Here is a 24,303-nt window from a genome sequence, read left to right on the forward strand (position 1 = left end):
GGTCACATGACTCACGTCTGCCAGATACATACAAAGATAAAGAAGATAATTTCCCAACAGCTACTGAGTACAGCGTGCAATGATTTTGACCTCATATGTATATATATATATATACAATGTATATATATATATATATATATATATATATATATATAAAATATACACACATATAAATGATGCATGATCAATTACCTTTGTAGAAGTTCAAGTAACTCCATATCCTTGCCAGAAGCAAATAACTGAAGTTGTGCCATTTCATTTTGATACTGCAGAAACAAATGTGATGATTGGTTGGAGACAAATATCAACTGATAGAACACATCAATATTCAAGGACATACATTTGCTAGCATTTTCACTTTTCATGTTTCCTTGTTTTTATCTTCTGCTCTTTGTACTTTGCAATGATAATAATGATAATCACATTTCACACTTGTTCAGAATTATTATGAAGAGCACAGAGAGGATCACTTGAACACTTTTATTTATGTCATACCTGTAAAATTAGATTAGAAAGAGAATAGTTGTGTGACATAAGTTGAAGACTAGCTCCTGCATGATCACGACATGCAAATAGTTTTCAAGTGAAATTACACATAGATACCTCACACATCACTCAGTAATTGTAGTAGATCAAAGTACTTCAACCATACGATGTACTTACATTGGCAGAGGGCCCAGGAGACCCTGACCCAACATCTGACAGTGGTGGTGTATTGTGTGCCTCAGACTGCGTAAACACATTGTGACTTGCTCCGGAATGAAAGGCCACACTCCCCTCGGGTGGCGGAAGAGAGGGTCCGTCAGGCGGCAGCGAGTAGTGAGAGCTTCCATCCGACGCGATGCTATCCGGTGTTCCCCTCCCACTGCCACCTACCATGCTGCTCTTTCGCTCTGGCTTGACCACCTGTCCAACTGACTGCCAGTCTGTCCGCTGAGGAGGTGGCATTTCTCGCTCGGCTGCTTCCTTATGTGCCAAGGACATTGTCGCAGAATATGTCTGCCTCTGCCTGTCCATCTTGTCAATGGCAGCCCTTGTTGGATCCTCCCAGCTTGGTAGCCTCGGCGACATCTCTGGCTCAGGTGGTGGAGTGTCGATGACCGGCTCTGCTTGATCTACAACCTTGTCGACATGGAAACGTCCCCGTGTCTTCACTGGTGCGGGGGCGGTCTTGACGGGCTCTGGTGCCTCGTGACTGCCGCGGCCAACATTCTTTTCGGTTTGTGTGACCAACTCCGAAATCACATCCTTGACATCCTGTGCCTGCGAAGACTGGCTGACCTGCATATTGTCTCTGGTGGAACTTTCTTTTACAGGTGTTGGTGCTGGTGCAATGGTAAAACGTCCTTGCTTTTTCTCTGCCTGTTGCTGAGGCTGCTGATCTACACTAGAATTCACACTAGGCTGACTGGAAGACTTTTCTGTTAGGACTTGACTACCTTCTACGTTCTCTATCTCAGGTCCTACTGCTTTCACTGCCTCCTCCATCTTTTTCTGTGTTGTAATATCGCTTATACTTCCTTCTCTCTGTATGGCTTTTTCAGGCACTGGGTTCACATTGAAGCGTGACTTCTTTACAGGACTCAAGGTGGCCTTCGGTGAGTGAGGTGGGATGGGCTGTTCTGTCTGTAATTGTTTTTCCTCCATCTTCTCTCCACTGGCCTTTGTGAAGGGATCATCAACAGGCTCCACACTAGGGGTAGAGGGCTGCAAGCCAGGAGTGGCAGAGCCTGGTATGTGTACTTCTGGGGCAGGCTCACTTAGCGGACGGGGCAGGTAGTTGTTGATGGGGAAATTTTGAACGTCCATTGATAATTTTCTCTCATCCTGAATGGGGACAAAGTCCGGTGCCAGCATTCCACCAGATGGGTGTGCTGCAGTGACCACGGTAGCAGGTGAACTCTGGGCGTTCACGGACATTGTTGGAGCAATGCTCACACTGACTTGGCTATGAAGTGGCACTGGTGCAGCTGATGATCCAGGGAAGCTTGCATTTGATGCTGCCTGCCCCAAATGCTGAGTTGTTTGGACTGTCTGGTGAAGGGATCCTTGTTGTTGGGCAGGAGGCACCTTGGTTGGCACCTGCTGCTGGTGGGGGGTTGGTTTCTTGTGAAGCTGTGACAATTTTGCATCAAGATCTGCCAAGCGGGCTACTCCAGATGTGGCCTGGTTTGTCTTAGCTGAAGGCTGCTGCGCCTGTGTGGATGGTGGGGCAGTTGGGTTTTGCCCAGAGGCAGCGGACACTTGAGGCGGCTGTGTTTGCACTGCTTGCACTGGTTGTGGCTGCTGAGGTGGCAGCTGTTTCTGCTGCACCGATTGTTGAGTTGACACAGGAGGCGGCTGCTGTTGAGATAAAACTTGCTGGGGCTGCTGCTGCTGGGGCTGCTGCTGAGGCTGCTGCTGTGACTGCGACTGGGGGATTTGCTGCTGTGTGGGAGCTTGAGTCTGCAACTGCTGCATCTGTGCTGGAGTTGGTCCCTGAGTATGGACCTGTACAGGGGGCTGTGATTGAGGGAGTTGGTTCTGAGGATGCCTCATCTGAGACTGGGCCTGCTGCAGCTGCTGCTGGCTGATTTGCTGCTGCTGGCTGATTTGCTGCTGCTGGCTGATTTGCTCCTGCAACTGCTGATGGGGCTGGTTTGCAACATGCTGGATACCGTACAGCTGAGTGGCTTGCTGGTTAAGGTAAACTTGGGGTGCGCCTGCCTGCGAGACAACGGGCATGTAGTAAACATTGCCTGAGGGATAAATGGGCATGGGCAGATAGGTGGGAGCACTCATCACTGGCACACCGGGCATGACCCCATGGACTGCATCTCCCACTTGACTTGGGTACACAGGCTGGGGGGTCACCACATCCATTGGCATGGGCTGGCTGGATGGCATCAGGGCCGGATTGGGTAAGCTATCAGCCATCACAGGAGGGGACTGCATAGGCTTGGGATACCCCTGCTCCACGTACAGTCCATCTGCAGAGGACATCTGAATCTGGCCGCCTCCTCCTCCTCCCACTGTCAGTGGGCTGCTGGCTTTCCTGGATAGAGGCTGATGCTGGTTCTCCTGAGGCCGCAACTGCTGGTCAGCTTGAGATGCAACGGCCATCTCAAAGCTCTGTCTCGGGGCATTCTGCAAGACATAATGATGCACAATATAATCACAAAGCCAATCAGCAAAAGTCTTGAGTCACCATACAAGAAACCTTGCACAAATCAATGAACATTCATGACAAAGTTCATGCAGTTACCACAAATCATCATTAATGGCACTATATCTAATCAAATGCATCTGAGAAAGAAACTCTTCACACACACAGCTATCCAATTATTCAGCTTCAAAAAACACTTCAAATAACCATCACACTCAAAAGAATATACACAATCATGCTATTAGTGAAATTCACTACAATATCATTCCTAATCCATTCTATGTTGTCTCAAGGGAAAATTGATTGCAAGCATTTTGTCATCCTTCTAAAAATCAACTAAGTCAATGTTGGTCTAAATAAATCAAGGTGTGATGGTTGGTTTAATCTCCATGAAAAAGCATTATTTGGCATTCAGTTTTCTGAAGGATCATCACAACAATGGGCATGTCATCAACAAAGTCTAATTGAGATGAAAAGTCCATGATAGAAGTGGGAAAGATATAACTGAGATACAAGTATTTACGATTTACAGCATCAAATGATAAGTCACTCAATTTTTCTCTCAAATATATCACATTAGGAAGCAGAAAAGCAAGTCTTATGATTAGTCAGAGCTTAAAGCAAATTAGTACTGAGATGGAACAATTTCCAAAACTGACCATTACATCAGATATGCACAGATTTTTTAGAATAAAGACCACAAAAATAAGGGGTAAATACAAATGGGAGAATGAATCTTCTCAAGTGAATAAAATGCATGTGTTGTTTAGGAAAACCAATTTTGATGCTGCAGACAAATGATTACACCAGTAAAAGATACCCAAAAAGGCCGAAAAGGCACTTTCCCATACAAAGCATTATGGCAAGACTATGTGTAAGCCCTGCCTCATGAGCATGCACCATGAAATGTCATGGAAAGACCAGGGACAGGTTATCAACCCATGGAAACAAGGTGCATTTTGGTATAAAGTGAGTTTGGGACCAGGATTGTGACTGGCTGCATGTCCGAATGGCCTGAGGCCATCCAACACTCTACTGCACACAGAGGAAACAGAGGTTGGGTGGGATGGCTTTACAGTGAGGTTTAGAAGGGAGTAATCAAGCCACAGACTTCAGGCTAGCGAGTCATTCCTTCACAACACATGGATATTAAGAGTTTATGTGGGATATGAGCCACACCAAGGCTTGATTCACAGCAGTCTGTTTTGCAAATCTAGCAAATAAAGAGAGTAAGGAGAGCGGGCCAGTCCCAACCAACCCACCACAGAGGGCCAATAAAGGGGGCTGAGCCTTGGGCTTGTAGGTTCAGAGATGGGTGAGACAGGTGAGTTCAGTGGGGACCATACCAATTGCTGCTGGGATTCGTCCCCACTCGGCGGGGAGGCGTCCGACGAGGGGGCCGTCTTGGTGGGGCTGGACAGCATGTCGTCCCGCAGCTGAGTGCCGGGGGCTCCGCCCTCGCCAGCCGCCGTTTGCACTTGCTCTGGGCCGGAGACCGGACCGCGGCGCTTGGCCTCCTCCGTCACCCGCAGCAACTGCTCCTTGAAGAGAGCAGCGTGCTGCTCCAGCAGATGCTTGGTTTCCACCTGGTCAGAGAAATGGAAATCAGTTTACGCTTTCACAATTCACAGGTGGACTTATCTTTCCCTTGTTACAGGAATTTTGCACCCAGCAAATAAGATGAAAATGGCAATGCTACAAAGCAATGGAATCAATGAAATTTTGAGAACTTGTACCTGTCCGTTGAATGCACAACCGCATAAGGAATTTACCTCGGTGTTTGATACTCGTTTTCACATTTTTGGCACAAGCGATGTTTCCAACAAAAAGGGAAATTATGGCTCTACTTGGAATTTAGAAGATGAATGATTCATGTAAACTAGAAAAATGTAATAGAGGAGTTTTCTCCAGGGTATAAGTCTTCATATAAATAGCACATGTCTGCGTTTAAACATGGAGAGGGACACTGAAGGAAGATTTTGACTGTAACCTACAAACAAGCAATGCACAGATGAACTAGAATGTATGATGATACCATTTTCATAGGTTATCTTGATATTGCATAGTTGCATTACATTGGCTTTGGTTCTCATATTTCATAAATCAAGCTGGCATAATGCTATGCTGTTAATACTGTAGGGTAAATGGAGGTAGCTATGTCCCATTCACATGTAGATCCCTTCATGTGCTTTCATTCATGGCAGAGAATTTATTTGCTTGAAAATTGTCGGGTCTGTGTGTCTGTAGCCATGTCCAAGTTTGACAAGAAAATCTATTGCTACACATCCCTCTGGCAGTCACTCAGTGGTCACTCACAAATTTGGCCACAATGCCCTCATGCTGGTCATCTTCGCTGAACTTGAAGATGACCGTGTCACCCCGGTGAGTCTCCAGCGAGCACTCGATCACTTGATCCTCGCTCACAGACAGCATGCTCAGCTTGGGCCGCTTCTTGCTGGACTTGCTGGACTTCTTCTTCTCCCGCCGCCTCTCCACATTCTGGCTCCCCTCCGTCCCACTGCAGGAACAAAAAGCCAACCCCACGATAAAAATCTAGACTACTAGGCTCCCCCTGTCACACATCTCTAAGAGACTTACAAGTCGTGTCTCTTGAACTAAACGAACCGAAAGTATGGGTAAATACATCTCACAAGCATAAAGGTCCAGAGGATCTTTGAACAATATTGACACCTGAATGACAAAAGTGTTGATTTGGCAGTCTATCCTTATCCCTTCAAGTCTTCCTTACTGAATTGAAACAAAAAATATAAAATGATAGATAAGAGTCAAGCATCCAGTTTTCTAGAAGCTGGCAGCAATTGAATTTCCTTTTTTCTTTCTTTCTTTCATTCTTCCCTGAGGATGGTTACAATTACTGGGTCACATTCATAGGCAGAGAAATAAGGGGAGAAGCTAAATGCAATGGGTTCATCATTGAATCAAGGATTTAGCAACTTTTTTCGACCTAACATGTACAATATAAAAAGTTGAATTGCCTGTCCCTTATCTTTGCTGAACATACCAATAGATTCCCCTGTGAGGAAGTGTTGTGTGTACTATTCAGAACAGGACCAGGAACATACACATAATTTCTGCAATCTTTGGAGCTTTCAGTTTTGTTTTGTTTTTCTGAAACAAGGAAGCATTGCAACATGATACAGTGGAAACCTAGCCACAATATCACAGAGGTTAGGAAATAAAACTAGAAATGTCGCTACAGCGACTGGTTATACCCCCGCCAAACAACATTTCATAAGCTTGGGTCAAAACAACATTTGATAAGCTTTGGTCAAAAAACTGAGGAAGTAGTTAAATCCGCAAGATCTTTCCTTGATCTTCTGCCATTAATATGCCGTTACCATGGCAACGTACTTTCGGGTACTGTCGAAAAATGCGTCTTGCACATCTACAACCAAAGGCACACATCTGTACCAAGTTTCATGGAAATTGGGCAAAAACTGAGGAAGTAGTTTGCAACACAAAATTTTCCATCATTTTGGCTCATAATATGTGAGCTGTTACCATGGCAACATACTTTTTGTCACTGTCAAGAAATGTGTCATGCTGACCTATATCCTAAGACAAACATTCAATATGAATTCCATGATAATTGGAAGAATACTGATGAAGCAGTTTTGCCATGAAGCATTTTGCCCTATATTTTACCAATAACATGCCGTTACCATGGCAACGCACTTTTTGCCACTGCGGAAATATGTGTCTTGCACATTAACATATTCAGATGAACATCTGTACCTAATTTCATAAAAATTGATCAAAAACTGTGGGAGGAGTTCGCGACGCAAGATTTGTACCCATTTTTGCCCATAATATGCCGTTACCATGGCAACGTACTTTTGGGTACTGTCAAAAAATACGTCTTGCACATCTACAACCCAAGGCACACATCTGTGCCAAGTTTTATGGGAATCGGTTGAAAACTGAGGAAGTAGTTCGCGACGCAAGATTTGTACCCATTTTTGCCCATAATATGCCGTTACCATGGCAACGTACTTTTGGGTACTGTCAAAAAATACGTCTTGCACATCTACAACCCAAGGCACACATCTGTGCCAAGTTTTATGGGAATCGGTTGAAAACTGAGGAAGTAGTTCGCGACGCAAGATTTGCAACGGACCGACCGCCCGACCGCCCGACCGCCCGACCGCCCGACCGACCGTCCGCTGATTCCTATATACCCCCTTCAAACTTCGTTTGGCGGGGGTATAACAATAGCAATCAATTGCTCCTCAAAACTGTTCCATCAGAATGAATTATGAGGTTTTTTACATGATAAATAGAGATGATCAGCCCCCACTTGCTAAGTTTTACATTGTATGTTACATGCACTAGATCTACATAGAATTCATACTGTTTTGTTTCTTTGTGACATTTTGTTTGGATTCATTGTTTCAAGAAATGTTTACCTCTATTGCTAATGAAGAAGAAGGAAAAGGAGAAGTAGAAGAAGAAGTAGTAGGAGAGGAAGAAGAAGAAGAAGGAGAGAAGAAGAAGGAGAAGAAGAAGAAAAAGAAGAAGAAGAAGAAGAAGAAGAAGTAGTAGGAGAAGGAGAAGAAGGAAAAGAAGAAGGAGAAGGAGAAAAAAAAAGGTGAAAGGAGGTTGATGTTCTCTTCATGTTTATCCTACAAATGTACCTCTCCTCTCCAGTGCCAGCTGTCCCAGACACGGAGTCCCCTCCTGTAGCATCCTTCCTTTCCAGGGCTGGAGATCCCCGGGACTTGGACGACCCTTCGCCTGTTGCCTATCAGAGTGTAAAGGGAGAGATCATTGGGGTACAGGTTAGGATTGCACAAACAGAACATGAATGCTCCAAACAATTCTCAAGCAATCTAAAAAGACAAAAACAATAATGACAATGATGTTAGTTAAGGGTAGGATGAAGTGGGAATGCACGTATGAAGCAGGAGATGCTAAGACAAGATATCTTATCCCGCAGGCAATTCAGTTTTCAGGAGTAATGTCATGTTCTTGATTGTCTACAAGCATGCACTACCTTTCATCTTGTGTGTGTGTGTGTGTTTTTTTTTTTTAATTGATAAAAGAGACCTTGAAACTTTTACTGTATGCCCCAAGCATATCTTGTCTGCAACAACATTTAAATGAGTTCTTATTTTTCCTTATTTTGTTTTGCTCTTGATTTGTGACATTTCAGAGGTTAGGGTTAGGTCAAATGTAAATATATGCACAGACGATTGGTTGATTACAATAATTCACTTTGTTTTACACAAATCTGATTGGCTGTACTGCTTTGGTACACATGCGAGGGGCAGATTGGGAGGGGGTGGATTTTTCCCTTCCCACCTCTTTACACTTTCAGTGTAAATATGGTCTAAGGAATAATCAATAAACCTTGTTCTTACTTTCTTGTCCAGAGCAAGTCAAATTTACAACACCTGACAGGGATTACACAACTGTTGACTGGGATACTACAGAGCTACAAACAGATAGAGAGAAGGAAAAGGGAGACAGGAGAGGAAGGACAGAAGGAAGGAAAGACAGAAAGGAAAACACAGAGAAGCAAAGCTAGTTGCCTATACATGTATGTCATTTGAGTGTCCTAATAAAAAACAAAATATACACTGGTATTATGTGTACAGTACACACTCTCATCAGAGACCATTTCACACTTCACAGCCTTTAGTCCATCAATCATTAAAAAAAAAGAGAGGAATATTCTAACATGGTCTTTTCTTTGTCAATAGGCGTTTTCACATCAGCCCGATGTTTCGAAATAGCGCGCTATTTTGCTGACTATTTTCTGCGAAAAATATCTCGAGCTTGGATTTTTATCGGGCTGATGTGAAAACGCCTAATCCTACACTCATAGGCACTTTGAGCTTCACTGGTACCTTCATAAATACTTTTTTTTTAAACTCCGAAATACAACTCAATGTGACAGGACACGGGAATGACAGGGCTTCAAAAGGAAGCCATGACATGTTACGGCTAGGTGGAAAGCATTTCAATCACAGGACAGACAGGTGAATGCGGATGGATGGTGACATATAGAAAGAGGGAAAATTAAACAAAAGCTGAGCAGGTGACTGCACACCTGAATTGGCATACAAGGTAATGTAAACAGAATGAGTCATCCAGCATTCCACAGATGTCTATTACCTTCAATGCACATGTGACCACTTCGCAGAAAGTCAGATTATTTGAAGGCTGCATCATGAAACTTTCGGGCCTAATACTGAGTAATAAATGACAGGTAACCTTGAGGGCCCATAACAGAGGAACCACATCACACTTGATGAGGCAAATAGTCATTGGCTTAAAAAAACAGCATTTGGTTTTTTTAATGTGTGGATTCTTTAAAGGACAAGTTCACCTTCATAGACATGTGGGTTGAGTGAATGCAGCAATATTAGTAGAACACATCAGTGAGAGTTTGAGCAAAATCAGACAATCCGTTAAAGAGTTATGAATTTTTTAAGTTTGTACTCAGTCATGGCTGGATGAAAAGACTACTATAGCTTGTGATGTCACATGAGTACAACGATATAAAGAAAGAATAAAGAAAATTCAACATATTTCCATTTTTCTCGCATAACAAAAGAACACTCCACTTCTCTCTTTCAGAAGGCAGGGGGAATAATATTACCCTTAACATACGTCAGTAGCAAGTCGAAGAGATGTGCACTTTATTCAAAAAGTAAAGTTTTATGAAATTCTTCTTTTATTTTCATTATACAGTTGTACGCATGTGACATCATACACTGTAGTAGTCTTCTCTTCCAGCAGTGACTGCGCAGATACTTAAAATATTCGTAACTTTTGAACGGATTGTCCAATTTTCCTCAAACTTTCACTGATGTGTTCTACTAATATTGCTGCATTCTCTCAATCCTTATATGTATATGAAGGTGGACTTGTCCTTTAACAACATATGACATGTGTTCCATGGGTTTATCTCACCCCCCCCACAATGGTTTGACTTATCAGCACCATTTATCTCTATGTGACATAATAACTAGATGCAATTTGAGTCACGATAGCAATCCTAATCAATTCCTAGAAGTAAAATGACCATCACATATGATGATTAAGTCCTTCAGTCCCCAATTCCAATTTGAATGTTATTGGTTGTTTTGGTTGTTTGTTTGGTTGATTCATTTTTGGGGTGTTTTTTTTTTTTTTTTTTGCGGGGGGGGGGGGGGGGGGGGAATCAAGTGCACTTAGTAAAACATTAATGTCTGTAGCAATCCAGCACATTTGGCCACAGAAGAGGCAGCTGTGAATTCCACAACCACAAAGTCTTGATTCTGAAAAGGGCAATAATTATCAGGTGTATGAGCTGGGGCACTTCACCGACGATTCCTGGAAACATGACACGTAGGACTGCCTACGACTAACAAAGTTTGGAGAAGGGGCATCTGTTGCGGTTCATTTGCAGGTGTGAAACAGTAAGACTGTGTGACAACTTCCTAGAAACATTTCAGTGAAAACTGACTACATCCCATGGCCATCTCCTGCATGATGGCTCCCAAAGTGATTTTAAACAATGAGAACTGGCAGCATTGCATCGCACACGGAAAGACCTACACAATCAACTTTGTTATGTATCAAAAAAATGGGTATACGTATATTCATATGATTATAGACCCGTTGAGAAAATTTAAGTAATTAGTGATCGAGATCTCAACTATGCATACAGAGACAAGAGGAAAAAAAAAAAGATGCCAGGAATATTTGTGATCACTCCCTCTACTGCGGAATGTTCCAAGCACTGTGCAGCACTCAACATTGTATGGAATATATGTGTAGCCCATATGGCTACTAGCACATATAATAAAGAAAAGAATAGAATAAGGATAGAAAGTTAAAGAAAACAGAAGCATTACAGTTGTTTTCCAAGTCACCCGGTGACGTCAATATGAATCAGTCTTTTCCCCTTCTTGGAGTTTATGAAACCCTTTATTTGGCTTCCAGCTAGACTTCCTTTTTTTTGTCAATTCTCCTCTCCCAAGAAAAGTTATTGGTCCTAGGAATTTATGAGTTTGACATTGGCTACTTTCTCCAGCTAGTGGTCAGTTCCCCGCACTCTCCATCCCCAAAGCCCCAATCCAAATTATGGGAATGACGTGGTTTTGCCCGCTGATCCCTAAAACATGAATGACCCTCGCTGGGCTAGAAGGTTGTTCTCCAGCTGAACTTCTCCTTTATTTTGATGTACTTTAGTGCATTGGGTCAGACAGGAATTCCAAAGACAAATTCAGGGACAACAACCCAGAAAAATGATGACGATGACGTTGGACGTCATAAGGACACAAGCATTCATTTGTTTTATGATTTTATTATCCTAGAAACAATAAGTCTTGACCAGTGGTTACAGAGAAGAAGGAAATAAAGAAACTAAAAGACAGTGGGCGAGTTAATCAGAAATTGAGATGAATCCAAGAAAACGGAGTCCCACAGAAACGAATGGGAGGAGCTAATGGAACAACTGACCAATAAGAAATTAATTTCCAGTGAAGATCACACCCCAAAATAAGATTTAGCCAATGAAATAATTTTAGGGAAAGGATGCCAACAGTAAATTTGTTATAAAAGACCATGTTTGAGGAGAGTTAGATTATTGATAGAAGAGAGGGGACACAACAGAGGAGCTGCGTGATTAGAGAGACCGGCAGATAGAGAAGGGCCATGAATAGTTGGAGACCACATCCCCTTCCAGATCCCTTTCCTTGTACATCATGCTCCCCTCCATATTAATCAACTAAGCTCTATCAACGCTGTGAACGTGACAAGGATCTTGGTTGGACTGCCAAGAGTTAACGAGCTAACTGGTGAACAAAGTATAACTGGTTGACAACGACAAGTTGAGAAACTTTACACCACGACGAGACAGAACTTTGGTTTACACCAATCTGGGGTGTAATGAACTCCAAATAGTCGACTGGTATGTGTCAGTAGAGATGTTGAAGCGTCCTGTCAGGTTGCCACAACGTGGACGGCAATGGTGATGAATCGTTTAAAGAAGCAGTGAAAGCAGACCGGTTAACAAACGCCCCAGTCCCGTGGACCAGCTCGATATGCAGGCGAGAACCTCATCCCGCGACCATGCCGATGTCGAGATAAGTGGCCACACCCACTAACATCATTTTCCCTATTAACCAAACCCCTCCCTTTCCCATAGATTAAGATGGTAGAATATGAAAAGGTCTCCAAAGGTGTAGAAGAGTAAAGTGATAAATGATGTGTTCAATTGCAAGTAATTGGTGTTTGTAATCAAGTATAATTTCAGACCTACGAGAAGGCAGGTCGGTGAATAAATATGCTGTTCGCAGCATCGACATTTTTGAACGTAAATTCTATCCTTCTCCCGCATTTTATATTCACTGTTGTCGTGAAGAAATATTTAGTCTCTCTCTAACTTTTGATAATTTGTTGATGATTGGTGTCTATGTGATTAGCTAACCCCCGACCAGTACAGAGAGAAGCTAACAGACCAGACCAAAATTTATCCGCCTCTGTACAACATTGGTCGCCCCTTTGAGACAGTATTAGGGGTGTGGGGGTTGCATATGTATTGCCCAGAGACCTCTCAATAAACACTCATACCTCACCTCTGGACAAAGCAGCGTGAAAATAACCACTGAATAATTGATAACAAAATGTTCACACTGCGAAACTGTCATTAGAGACACTCTTAGGCATACTGGTGAACAGTACAGACCACTTTGAAGACAGAAACCATATCACTGTTAATAGATTGAAACATTGCACATTCTGAGCATATGAACAAAAGTTTACACAATATTTCATTTCAAAAAGATATTCAGCTTATTTCTGATGAAGGTATTCAGCTCATTTCTGATGAAAGGAACAAACATTATGTATTTTTTTTTTAAATGGCAGCTCTGTGTTCAATATCGTGGCGCCTTAGTTTAAATGCTATCACAACTTGCTGACTGAGTTGTGAAGTGATGTTGAATAGGATGAAGAAACACTCAAGCATATGAAAATGTTTGAAAATTACATTGTCACTATCAGAATGTACAGAGAAATATCATCATTCTAGTAAACTCTTTCCATATTTTGACAACTATTGCCCACTAATGTCTATGGGAGAAAACTGAGCATGGTATAAATAATGTCCCCTACAGATTTTCATTACTCGTCTTGAGGCCTTTAACTATCATTTTCAACTGTACGGTTTTCATACCATCATTTTTACACAACATCAGAGACAAGAGTGGCCATGTAGGACCATATGTCCTGTTTTGCTGTGTTTTCTTTTTTGTTTTTCAAAGTACAAATATTGTCAGACAATGCCTGTAAGAAGGGGCAGGAAGAGGGGCGCAAAGATGGAAATATTTCATGGGCAGGCAAATTTCTGCTTCAATGCCTTGACACTGCAGCACTTCTGCCCACCCGTACCCCCCCCCCCCACCCTCCCTCCCTCCCCCATCCTCGTATATCTGCCACTGAATCATTAGAGGAGAGATCCCATGTGGGACAAGGACCACTGTTGACAAGTTCTCTCACACTTTGTGTGTATCCACAGCTCCCTACCTGTGACGGCACAGAAGGAAGCTGCTACACGCTGGAGACTGCTTAAGGGGCAAGGCAGGGGCTAGACGGGATTTACAACAGGAAAATTAGAATTAATTAAACTGCTTGGGTGTTTGTAACCGTACTTCCTATACCTCTCCTTCCTTGATCCCCCCCCCCCCCTTTCCCTTTCTCTCTTCTTTCTCTGACACAGGAGGTATAATGTGCCTAATGCTGTAATAAGTTCCTATGGGTGTATCCTACTATAAACAACAGATGAATATTATGCATCATCCACAAATATCCAAAAGAAGAGAAACACAGGACAGTTTTTGAAACCAGTCTAGGGTTCAAACGTACCAATCATTGTAATTGATAGTCTCATACATGGCCTGCATGAGATCCGCTTCCCACTATATTCAAACACAAACACTGTTGGTTGCAAGCTCTTAATGCTATCCACTAATGAGAGAATATGACATGGGATATTCCGCATGGGACGAATTGCAATTGGCAAAAATCCAAGGACAAATATTGTCACATCCTTCTGTATGCACTTACGTTGAGACGACGAATGCCTACCAGTAAGAATGGCACACAACGAATCTGGTCAGGGTTAGCTTGTTAGACTATACGGCTGTAATTTGATAATGCCATGACAAATACGTTTCTGTCAGCAAACGCCTGACACTTAACAAATGAAGGGGGGGGGGGGGGGTTGGGAAAACAGCCGTGTGCATTTTGACGTTTTGACACACATAAACTAATGAACAACCATTGCTACAAAGTGCAGCTCTGGTCCGTAAAACAATGTAAAATGACATTGATATTTCTCTTCAAGACAATTTCTATCTCACTCTCATGTTTGAAACAGAAGAGATGTGAAGGGAGACAGACAAGGAAAGAAAATATTAACTCTCTGACATCATCCCATAAAATTTTTAGTACAAAGATATTTAGTCTCCAGAGATCCAGCCATTCCTTGAATTATCAAGGGATAGCACTTCATCAAATTTGCAGCATTGAGGGGCAGGTGAAAACACCAAGCAATACACACTAGCCTTTCTTCTGAATTTAAAGAGTTTTATAAACTGGTGAGAGAGACAAATACTGGAGCTGAATAATACATGAGAAATATATTAATTCTCTCCCATGATGAGCAGGGATTAAAAGATCCCCATATTTTATGCATTCAACCCGTTAAGTCTCAGAAACCAACATTACTTTCGTTTGATGCTATAAATGTTTCAAAATTCAAACCATGTTATCATTTATTGCTATTACTCCAAAAGGCAGAATAACAACTTCTCCATTTCATTTGCACCTTATTTCGGTCATATACTCTTTGCTCATTTCAGTGGCAAAATTATCAAGAGCCTTTAAATAACTAAATCTGTTAATGGTTCTTAAATTGGCAACATATTGTCAAAAATTAAAATCAATGTCTGTCTGATATTGCCAAATTTTGTAATCTCTTATTGTGATTCTATGCAGATATCTTATGAATTGAACAGTGCCATCTAATCTTTCTGTAAAATAGGAAACAAATAAAATTCAGAGTTGCCAATTTAATAAGGATAAGTACAAAACACTTATTTCTGGAGAAAAATTGTCCTGGTGCATAACGGTGTAAAACAGTCATGATGGGGTATGACTTACAATCTTGAAGCCCTTTCCTTTCTAATGGAGTGTGCCTTTCTGAATGCCACAGAATTGTGTTGTATACTTCACTGGCAAAGGCACACACAGATTCTGGGCCATTTCTGACTTTTTGAACCCAACAAAGATCTCACTGGTAAATCCTCTCTATTTTAGGGATCTTACTGCCAAAAACAGTTAACAATGCAAAATATGATCATTTCTGCTGTGTCATCAATGATTCAGTTATCCCACTCCTCCCTGCAATAAATGTGTCTTGAAGCCTTTACAGTTGTGATTTATGTAATGCACGTTTCACAAAGACAACTGGAGATCAGAGCAAGAATTTACTGAAGCTGCCTTACTAGTAGCATGAGCTTTAAAATTTCAATTCTCACACTCCTTACCTTTTGTTTCTTTTGTTTTGGGGGGTTTATTTATCTCATTTTCCCAACAGTTTTTTCACATCGGTGTTTCCAATGTTCTATTGAAATCCAAACCCATCACGCTTGCCTTCACCGGTGCATGATCATCAGATTATTGAGGCTTCACAACCAGACAGTCTTCTCTAATCATTCAATTGACAGGATGGCTTGGCTTGTGCATAGAGAGCCTCTAGTACTAATGTCTACACTCTCTGATAGTTACTTCTTTGGGAAGCTAGAGCAAAGCAACCGCAGCCTGCAAGTCAACTGGGATGCCGCTGCCTTCACACGCAATCACTATTAAAGGACCCACTTCATTTAAAATCTGATAGAATCATATATCTTGAACACTGACTGTGGGTATGAACCTTTATCATTAATACTGGGGATGACAAGCAAAAGTCAGGGCCAGAATGACTTTTCTGCCTATTTTATACCTGCGAGCATGACCTTTCACTTGATATAACATGCAAAAGTTACGGCCAAAAAATTACTGTTTTGGGGGTTGATTTTGTGATACTTTTTGAGCATGACCTAAAACTTTTGGTTGTTTTTCTTGTAATATTTTTCATTCTTCTTAGCAAGAAATATTACCACTGGACATTCCTAGCATGAACTTACAACTGGAAAATGGCAATTCATCCAAATACAGACAACCTTTGACCTTAGTTGATTCACAACTATCATTCCATGCAATCAACTGTCTTATCCCCATCCTTGCTATCAGTATACTACCAGTGCACATTTACAGCTGAAGTTAGGCTAAAACAAATGACATTTGTAATCCTTGCGACCTTGACTTTGACCTTTACCAGTCATTCACACGAACAATTTGCTGCATATATCAAACCTTTCTCCTAAATTACATACATCATCTCTGGACATTCTGAGCTGAAGTCAGAAAATCGAGTTGCCAACCAGTCCCTAAACCCTTGGGACTTTGCCCAAAAGATATTCCAAGTTATATATAAAGTTCTCTGATATTGTCACTATGCCTACATATTTCTACTTGGCTACTGAATACATTTTTTTTTTCTATATGAAAAACAGATTAACATCCTACTGTTTTAAGTTATGAATAGGATCACCCTTCACTGCTTTACTTTTACAATATTTTGTTCCTTTTATGCATGAAAACATGAACTTCACTTAATGGCTTTAACTGTCTGTACAATATCTATTAGATTTTTTATTTTTTTCCAGGGGGGGGGGGAATTCTTCCTTTAATTGAAAGAGAGCTTTTGTGGTGATGATCGCAGGAAATGATACAGTCGTAAAAGTCCTTATCATGTTTTTCTCTTCCACTTCCACTGAATGTGATTCATAACCCAATTGTGATATTTAAAGAACTCTGTAATACCTGCTGTTAAATAGACATGTGCTATGTATGTTCAAAAAACCAAACCAAACCTGAAAGCATTACTGGCACAAGAATTGGCTATGAAGTCAAATCACTTGCTTGTCACTTTCTGGTCTCCCTGAAATTTGGGAAATACATCTTTTTAGGGCCAAATTTCCCTAAACTACACCTTTAGCAATGTTTAGTGTCTCACCAGCAAACTATAAATCCAGGGTGAGGTGAGCGTATGACTCATTCACGAGAGCCCAGATCTAGTCTCCAAAGAAAAGTCCTAGTTCATACTTTCCTGCCCTCGCACATCGTAAACACAAGGAAATACAGCAAATGAAATCTGGTCACGCTATCCTGCCAGGCAAATCCCTTTTCGCAGCATTCATAACATTCCCTTGCAGCCTTGCAAGTCTCCTATCACATCTCTTCTCTGATGATAATCTCTGCAAAGCATTCCTCAATTAAACAACATGTCAAACAAAAAAATGTGTATTTTTTCATTTTTAACTTAATCACAACCAGTCGCCGCAACCCAAACTAATATTTCTTTCATTTCTTCCTCTTTCTTTCAGGGGGTTGGGGGGAGAGGAGAGGAATAATGTCTTTTTCAATTTTGCATGTTTCTTTGAGGCAGGCTCATTAAACATGACATTGTGTACTTAGGCCGAGAGGGAAGACATGAGATTGTGGGTAATGTCAGGCTTCCTTCCCGACCGCTGCGGAGTGCTCAAGCCCCTAACAAGGTCAAGGAGAGGGCAGCTAGGGGGTCCAAACGGCTCTCAGATGTTGGCAAGTTGTTGCCGGCAGAATTACTCGCATAATTGGACATAGCACATGGAACACTGGTGAGCAAACATGCTAACGAACGTGGCCACACCTGTCTGAGCCCCACATGTGGCCCGTTGGCAATCCCTTGCTGCCACTTTGTTGATTGCATGCACACAGGAGATATGCCTACCACCCCTCCCCACCCTGATCCCCCACCCAAAATGTTGTCCAAACATGTTGGGTCTTTCACTCCCAGCATTAAATAATCATTTTTTTTTTTTCGTCACGGAAATCACGAGCGAGTGCAACTCTGCTGGGCGTGACTGCCGGAGAGATAAGGGGACAACCATCAAGAACATGGAACACCAGAATGGGGCTGTCTGGCACCTCTATTACACTTTGCATTCACTTTGGAGAAAAAAACAAGAAAAGGACAAAAAGCTTCCATAACGGGAGGGAAACACTTGCAGTAATATGCTACATGCATCAAGCATACAAGAAGTCACATTACAGTGTAGTTTACCTCTGCAAGACATGTACAAAAGTTAGAGCAAAATTTGCCACATCCTGTTCTTGACATTGATATCATTTTGGCAAGAAAGACTATCTGGTGAGAACGACGCGATTTCGCACCCATTTTTTTTTTTTTCAAATAATGGTTGATATACATGTGCGATCTTCTCATCTCTCCACGTCTGTGTATTTGGCGGATCACCATAAGTGATATGAAGACGGGGACATTGACCAGTGTGGGCTGACAGTGGTGCAAACACATTTTTGGCTGCCTGTCTACGATGTCACATTGCCATGATTCACGCTTCCTGCCTGAGGCGGGGGGCAAAACTATCCCCTATCCCAATGGAAGTTTCCATTCTGGTTTGCCTTGCTCCTACGACTCGAGCGTCGCCCCGCATTACCTCACCGCATTAGCTGGCAGAACAAGACAAGAAACTTCATGTATGACCTTCTGCCCATCACACTTAGTGTATGTTGGCACATTTCTTTGAAAACATAAATGTACAGATTAGGACCGTGTCCCCGAGGAATTCATTTATGGAAGATGAAAGGGTTACACAGCACAAATCTTGGCAGCTTATGTTTCCTTTTCACTAACAGCTTGAGTTATCATTAATTCTCACTGTCACATCAGATCAAACAAATATCTCAATGAAGGATTGGAGACAGATGCATCAAGTTATAGGGAGAGGGTGTGAAATACAAATTTGGATGTTCCCTGAAGCAATTTCCTTCTAGAAATACACTTAAAGAGAGTTGTTCGTGGTAATGAACTTGCCGTCTCCAGACTCCCGTTGATTTTAAAGCTCGTATGAATTACATGTCCCTACACATACAGACTCCACATGTAGAAGGAATCAGGATCTGCATGCAATCTTCAAAATATTGTCGGCATCAACCATTACATTGTACACAACCACTTCACAGCAACTCAATGCCAGAGTTACTCATGCAAGCTATAAGACATGGGTAAAAGTGAGTTTGACTTTTTGACATGCAAGAGGGTTACAGTTCTAATGTGAACAGGGAAAAGACTGAAGTGTTCAAGCCAGGCACAATGCTGTTTGTGTGCTTGCTTTTATTGCCAGTGATAAATAGAGCTTGGAAAATATCGCAACAAGAGATGAGTTGTCCTGGGACAAAGAGAGGTCATGCTATGAACATGACTGATGCTTGCTATTGACTCCCAAAAGGACATTATATTCTTATACTCATCAGAACAAAAGATGTCTAGCTAGTATATTATGTTGCTGCATCTTTACAGGATATTTCATTTTCTCTTCATTGTTAACCTCTTTTATTTAATGTTTCAGATACGGCAGAACAAGGCTAAAACTGCCAGTATTCTTTTCTTTTTTTTCTGGGTCAGAAAAATGATTGCATTTGGGGTAATTCTCACTCCTATGAGACAATTCCATTCCACCCATTCATTTTTTGTGACAATGTGTGATATGACAAAAAGACTAGAGATAAGTAACTAAGGCTATGTTCAGACCTTACACTAGAATTTGCTCCCTGCTGACCTCAAGTTTAAAGTTTCCATGACAACAGCACAAAATCTACGCTTCTAGTCTTGGTGAAGGGATAAAACTGTTTTCATCTTCCATACGCTGTGCGAATATATCCACATTACTGACAAGTTGCACTGTAACCAGTGTCGCTACACTATCATAAGTGTAGCTGCACTTACAGCTGGGCCTCAGAAGCAAAAGTCCCTCACCCCACACTGGTGCAACATGCTAGCATTTGTTTGCAGATTATTGTAATCATACTAATCACTCACTCTGGATTTCCAGGAACTTAAAAGTTGACTGTATGAACAATTATAGGATTGCCTCTGTCAATCCAAATTCCCCATATCATATCGCCAAGAAAATGTGACTATTATGCCTATTAAACATGCTTGAATTCATATACATACATTTGAACTATATTGCAGGCAATTGTGAAACTGGAAATCGGTGGTTACACAGATAAGTGCTAGAAAGTGATACTAAGTGATACAATCAATGTACAGTAATACGAAGGGTAGGAAATCTATTTCACTTTCTGCTTTTTGTTCTTGTTGTCAGAACATTTTCGGCTCTTGTTTCTTCTAACACTTAGTACCTACAGATTGCTTCGTACAAATAATGTACACTATCAGTTTGCTTACAGTGCCAGCATATTCCACAGATAGAACTTCTTCAAGAAGGGTTTGAGCTGGGGCTCAAAATATGGTATTGAGGAATGGATAAGATTGGAATCATACAGAATTACTGCCACAGTGTTTTGGTAGAGAGGAGTTTAGGAATCCATCCAGGGTCTCTTGAGACATTTGCAGTCAAACACTAGTACTCCTGTGGGAGACTGCAAAGAGGTATATGGAAGGTGTATGCACACAATTTGTTTTGTTTGTTTACTTTCAAGTCTGTATATGGGACTTTCTTCCACTACTTGCCTTCCAATCCTGTGCTATGAGTTACTTCATGGTCACTGACCATAGTTTGTGGGGGCTACAATATCACACAATGACAACTCATGCATCACATGCATATCAATCTAATGCACTAAGTCAGTTGAATGAGATGAAACAAGCTGCAGATAAAGAAGGGTTTGATCTTATGCAACCCTTGGGGGGAATAAACAAAATCAGGAGGCAGTTTTGATGGGCCTTACAGTTCATCATGCATAGACGCAATAGGCGAGGCCTCACTAATGTCACTATCCATGCTACAGGGCACTGGGCATTGCTTCCCAGCATGAGCGGGTCGAGAATCATTTATCAGGCCAGCTAGGCAGGCCGGTATGCAGTACACGTATTGCTAACTAGCTAGAGGCTAGGCGCTTTGCACATGTTTTGCATTTACCTCTCGGATAGCACATTGGGTGATGTCACAGAACCTAGTCTACAGGGAGACCATTTCAGGTACTATTCGACAGAGACTAATCTAAAAATGACATTAGTGTTCCTGTATGACCAAGTACCTTGGTGGCGTCGGCAGGTTGGGGCCTGCCCTCCTGGCTGAGCTGCTGCGTTATGGGGACGGACGGGTCGGGGTGGAAGAAGGACCTGGCATCAGGGCTGCTGCTGGACTGGACCTGTTCCCGCTGCTGCCGATGCGGGTATTGCAACGGGTGCTGCTTGGGATTGAATCAAGGGCTGGCTGGGAGCTGCTGACTGTTGTACTGGTGGCTGTTGGGGTGGGGGCATCTGAGAGGGGAGGGAGACATGTTTGGGGAGAAAAAAGAAGAAAGAACATTTTTTTCGTTTTTTTTTTAACAAAAAGAAACAGATCTGATATCATTTTGAAGTCTTCACTACTCTATTAATAATTTACAAGTCCAGAATTGGCCATCATTTCTTAGTCATCAAAGTGTCCATTTAGTACTAGAGTTATCATGTTCTCAAGCTCAATGAGACTGGAAAACACAAGACAGTAGTATTAGATTCCAAATCCTATAAGGAAAGCAGTTTTTGAAATTTAAAAAAATGGAAATTTCAGCAACCACCACATCTAGTTCGAGGTAAAATATTTTGGGTACAACTGGTCGTCCACCACAGACATCATCCAATGCTGTTGCCATACCACAATTAAAGACAAACCCACCTGGTGAGTCTGTTGTTGAGAAAGGGCCTGGTTTGCTTGCTGGACTGCAACAGACTGTTGTGACGGTGGCTGCTGGGTTGTAGCTTGGCTAATCTGCTGCTGTGAGGTTGAAGACTGCAGGCAACACAAAGCAATGGGAAGGCATCGCTGTCAGTACATTTACTATGCCATTTACAGTACTTCATACACAACATATTTGACTAGTCTAGTGTTCTGTGAATCGGGACTTCCTGACAGTTTTGCGAGCAGTTAAATTCGCGATCGTGGAGTACAACAATTATGGAGAAATTGGTATCATTTACTCCTTTTCAACATTATTAAATAAGATAAGCCACTCAAGAAGATAAATACATGGCAGGTTGTGGCAAGAAACAATCTTAACTTAATGCCTGCTGAGATATGGGGTTGTGTTTACACATAGATCATATTTCATATATGAAATTGCAGACAACAGTTTCAGAGCTACAACTTTTCAGTTGACTTTCATATTAAGTTAAAAGAAAAAGGTAATCACAATAATGATAATACTCCACGAAATCAAACAGATATCACTTGGACTAACACATAGCATGGGAAAAAGTGTTTGTGAGCAAAAATTCCTCTCTCACCTGTAGGCTTCCTGCAACACTTTGTTGCGGGATGGCAGAGGGTTGTGACACTGGCATCTGTTGCTGCTGTGGAGGCTGTTGTTGTGGCAGCTGCTGCTGAGGGGTTGGTGGTTGCGGCTGTTGCGGGCCACCAGAGATGGTCCTGTGGAGCGCCTGCTTGGCCTGCTGGTCCGGCACCGTCCGCAGGGGAGTTCCTGGGCATTGTTGCTGCTGCTGCTGCTGCGGCTGTTGTTGCTGGAGTTGTGGCGGAGCTGGTTGCTGGAAGGTCTGACCTTGGGAAAACTGGGCGTAGGTACTCGCCTGTGGCATGTACTACGGGAGAAATAAAGATCATTCATAATATCAGTATCTCCTATGACAAATCAACTTAGTAAAAAAAGAAAAAAAAGTTGTAATAGCATATGGTAGGCATTGCATACTGCTTTAGGCTCCAAATACAAGAGCCCACATACAAGTAAGATATGAGCATGCTTCTATGGCACATTTCTTATTTTTCCACTTTGTTTCACCCTTTATCTGAGGAACAAACAACTTATATTTCTGCACTACTGTGTGAATATCATATTTACTACCTATAATTAAACTTTTTGGCAGTTCCACTGACATGCTAGCACTGTTTGTAGAATTCACATTGCATACATACATGTATCATCACAAAGAAATATGACCATGCATTATCTTTTTGCTGCACTAACTGCAAAGTACACGAGCAAGCCCACTAATTGTACTTTTTTTTCGAAATGGGGCAAGTCAAGGACACAAAACACCTACTGAAGAACATTTTGTGCATTCATGTCACCATAAAATATCAAGTGCATTTTGCACTTAAGATATTAAACATTACGCTCATCAGTGTTGATGTGCCCCTTGAAGGTGCAAGAGTGGTCACGTCACAACTGTGTGATGAACCCTAGTCTATACATAGGGACATTTCAACAGAGGCAGATGTCTTTAGGGGAATGCACTTAAAAAAAAAAAGAAGAAGAAATGTTTGCAATGAACTCAGTGAAACAAAGCAACAGATCTGGACACATTTCATTGAAATTTGACACACGTTACATATTAATGCTTTCTGAATGTCTGTAAGTCATCTAATAAACATGGTATCATGTCCATCCCCTAAATGGCTGCACTCATCAAGTGACTGTGTTGTCACTTGTATGCACATCTGCATCTATCCATATAGCAAATGATCAAAATATGATTATCTTGCATGACCATGCAGTAATCAGCGCAGAAAATATGTGCATTTTGCAATTTTTCATGCACAAAACTGAACAGACGATATGTCACATACATGACACCACAGTCAATTGACCAACAAACTAGTAGGAAAACAACAACTGAATATTTTGAATTGTAAGTCACTGAGTCATTAACATGATCATTTCTATAACTGAGTCAGTATTTGTCCAATTTTGTTCAAATTTAAGATGATCTGTTGCCTTAAAATCACTGCATTTACAGGTCTGTTTTTTCTTTTTTCTTTTAAATGGTAAATTCTCTAACAAATAATGATACAATTTGTCAGAATCTCAACTGAAGCACATCACAGCATATGTATGAAAACTGCATAATTATCTAAAGCGCAACTTCACTTACACATACTTTAACATGAACTGAGATCGGGGTGAAATGAATCTATGTATTATGTATAGGGTTAATTTGTACATATATGTTGCATATAGTGTAGGTACAAACACTTGTAAGTGCGAAATGTATCATGCCCCTGGATAAATGAGTG

The 24,303-nt window shown here is 41.6% G+C and overlaps 1 protein-coding gene across 1 annotated transcript in view; it reads right to left on the bottom strand.

The window, feature by feature from the left end:
* LOC139710403 (uncharacterized) overlaps window positions 1-24,303 on the bottom strand; it is a 106,016-nt gene that overhangs the window by 3,741 nt on the left and 77,972 nt on the right. Inside the window, exons 11-19 of the mRNA XM_071622318.1 lie at window positions 22,560-22,871; window positions 21,952-22,065; window positions 21,438-21,554; window positions 21,329-21,406; window positions 7,801-7,907; window positions 5,462-5,663; window positions 4,492-4,731; window positions 660-3,126; window positions 193-370 (exon numbers count right to left, since the gene is read on the bottom strand). Coding sequence (XP_071478419.1) covers window positions 193-370; window positions 660-3,126; window positions 4,492-4,731; window positions 5,462-5,663; window positions 7,801-7,907; window positions 21,329-21,406; window positions 21,438-21,554; window positions 21,952-22,065; window positions 22,560-22,871 — 3,815 coding nt within the window. The remainder of the gene's footprint in view (window positions 1-192; window positions 371-659; window positions 3,127-4,491; window positions 4,732-5,461; window positions 5,664-7,800; window positions 7,908-21,328; window positions 21,407-21,437; window positions 21,555-21,951; window positions 22,066-22,559; window positions 22,872-24,303) is intronic.

Source organism: Diadema antillarum, unplaced genomic scaffold (genome assembly GCF_040938485.1).
Source record: "Diadema antillarum isolate AM-2024a unplaced genomic scaffold, OU_Dant_1.0 seq00001529_RagTag, whole genome shotgun sequence".
In the NCBI taxonomy this organism is placed as follows: Eukaryota; Metazoa; Echinodermata; class Echinoidea; order Diadematoida; family Diadematidae; genus Diadema; species Diadema antillarum.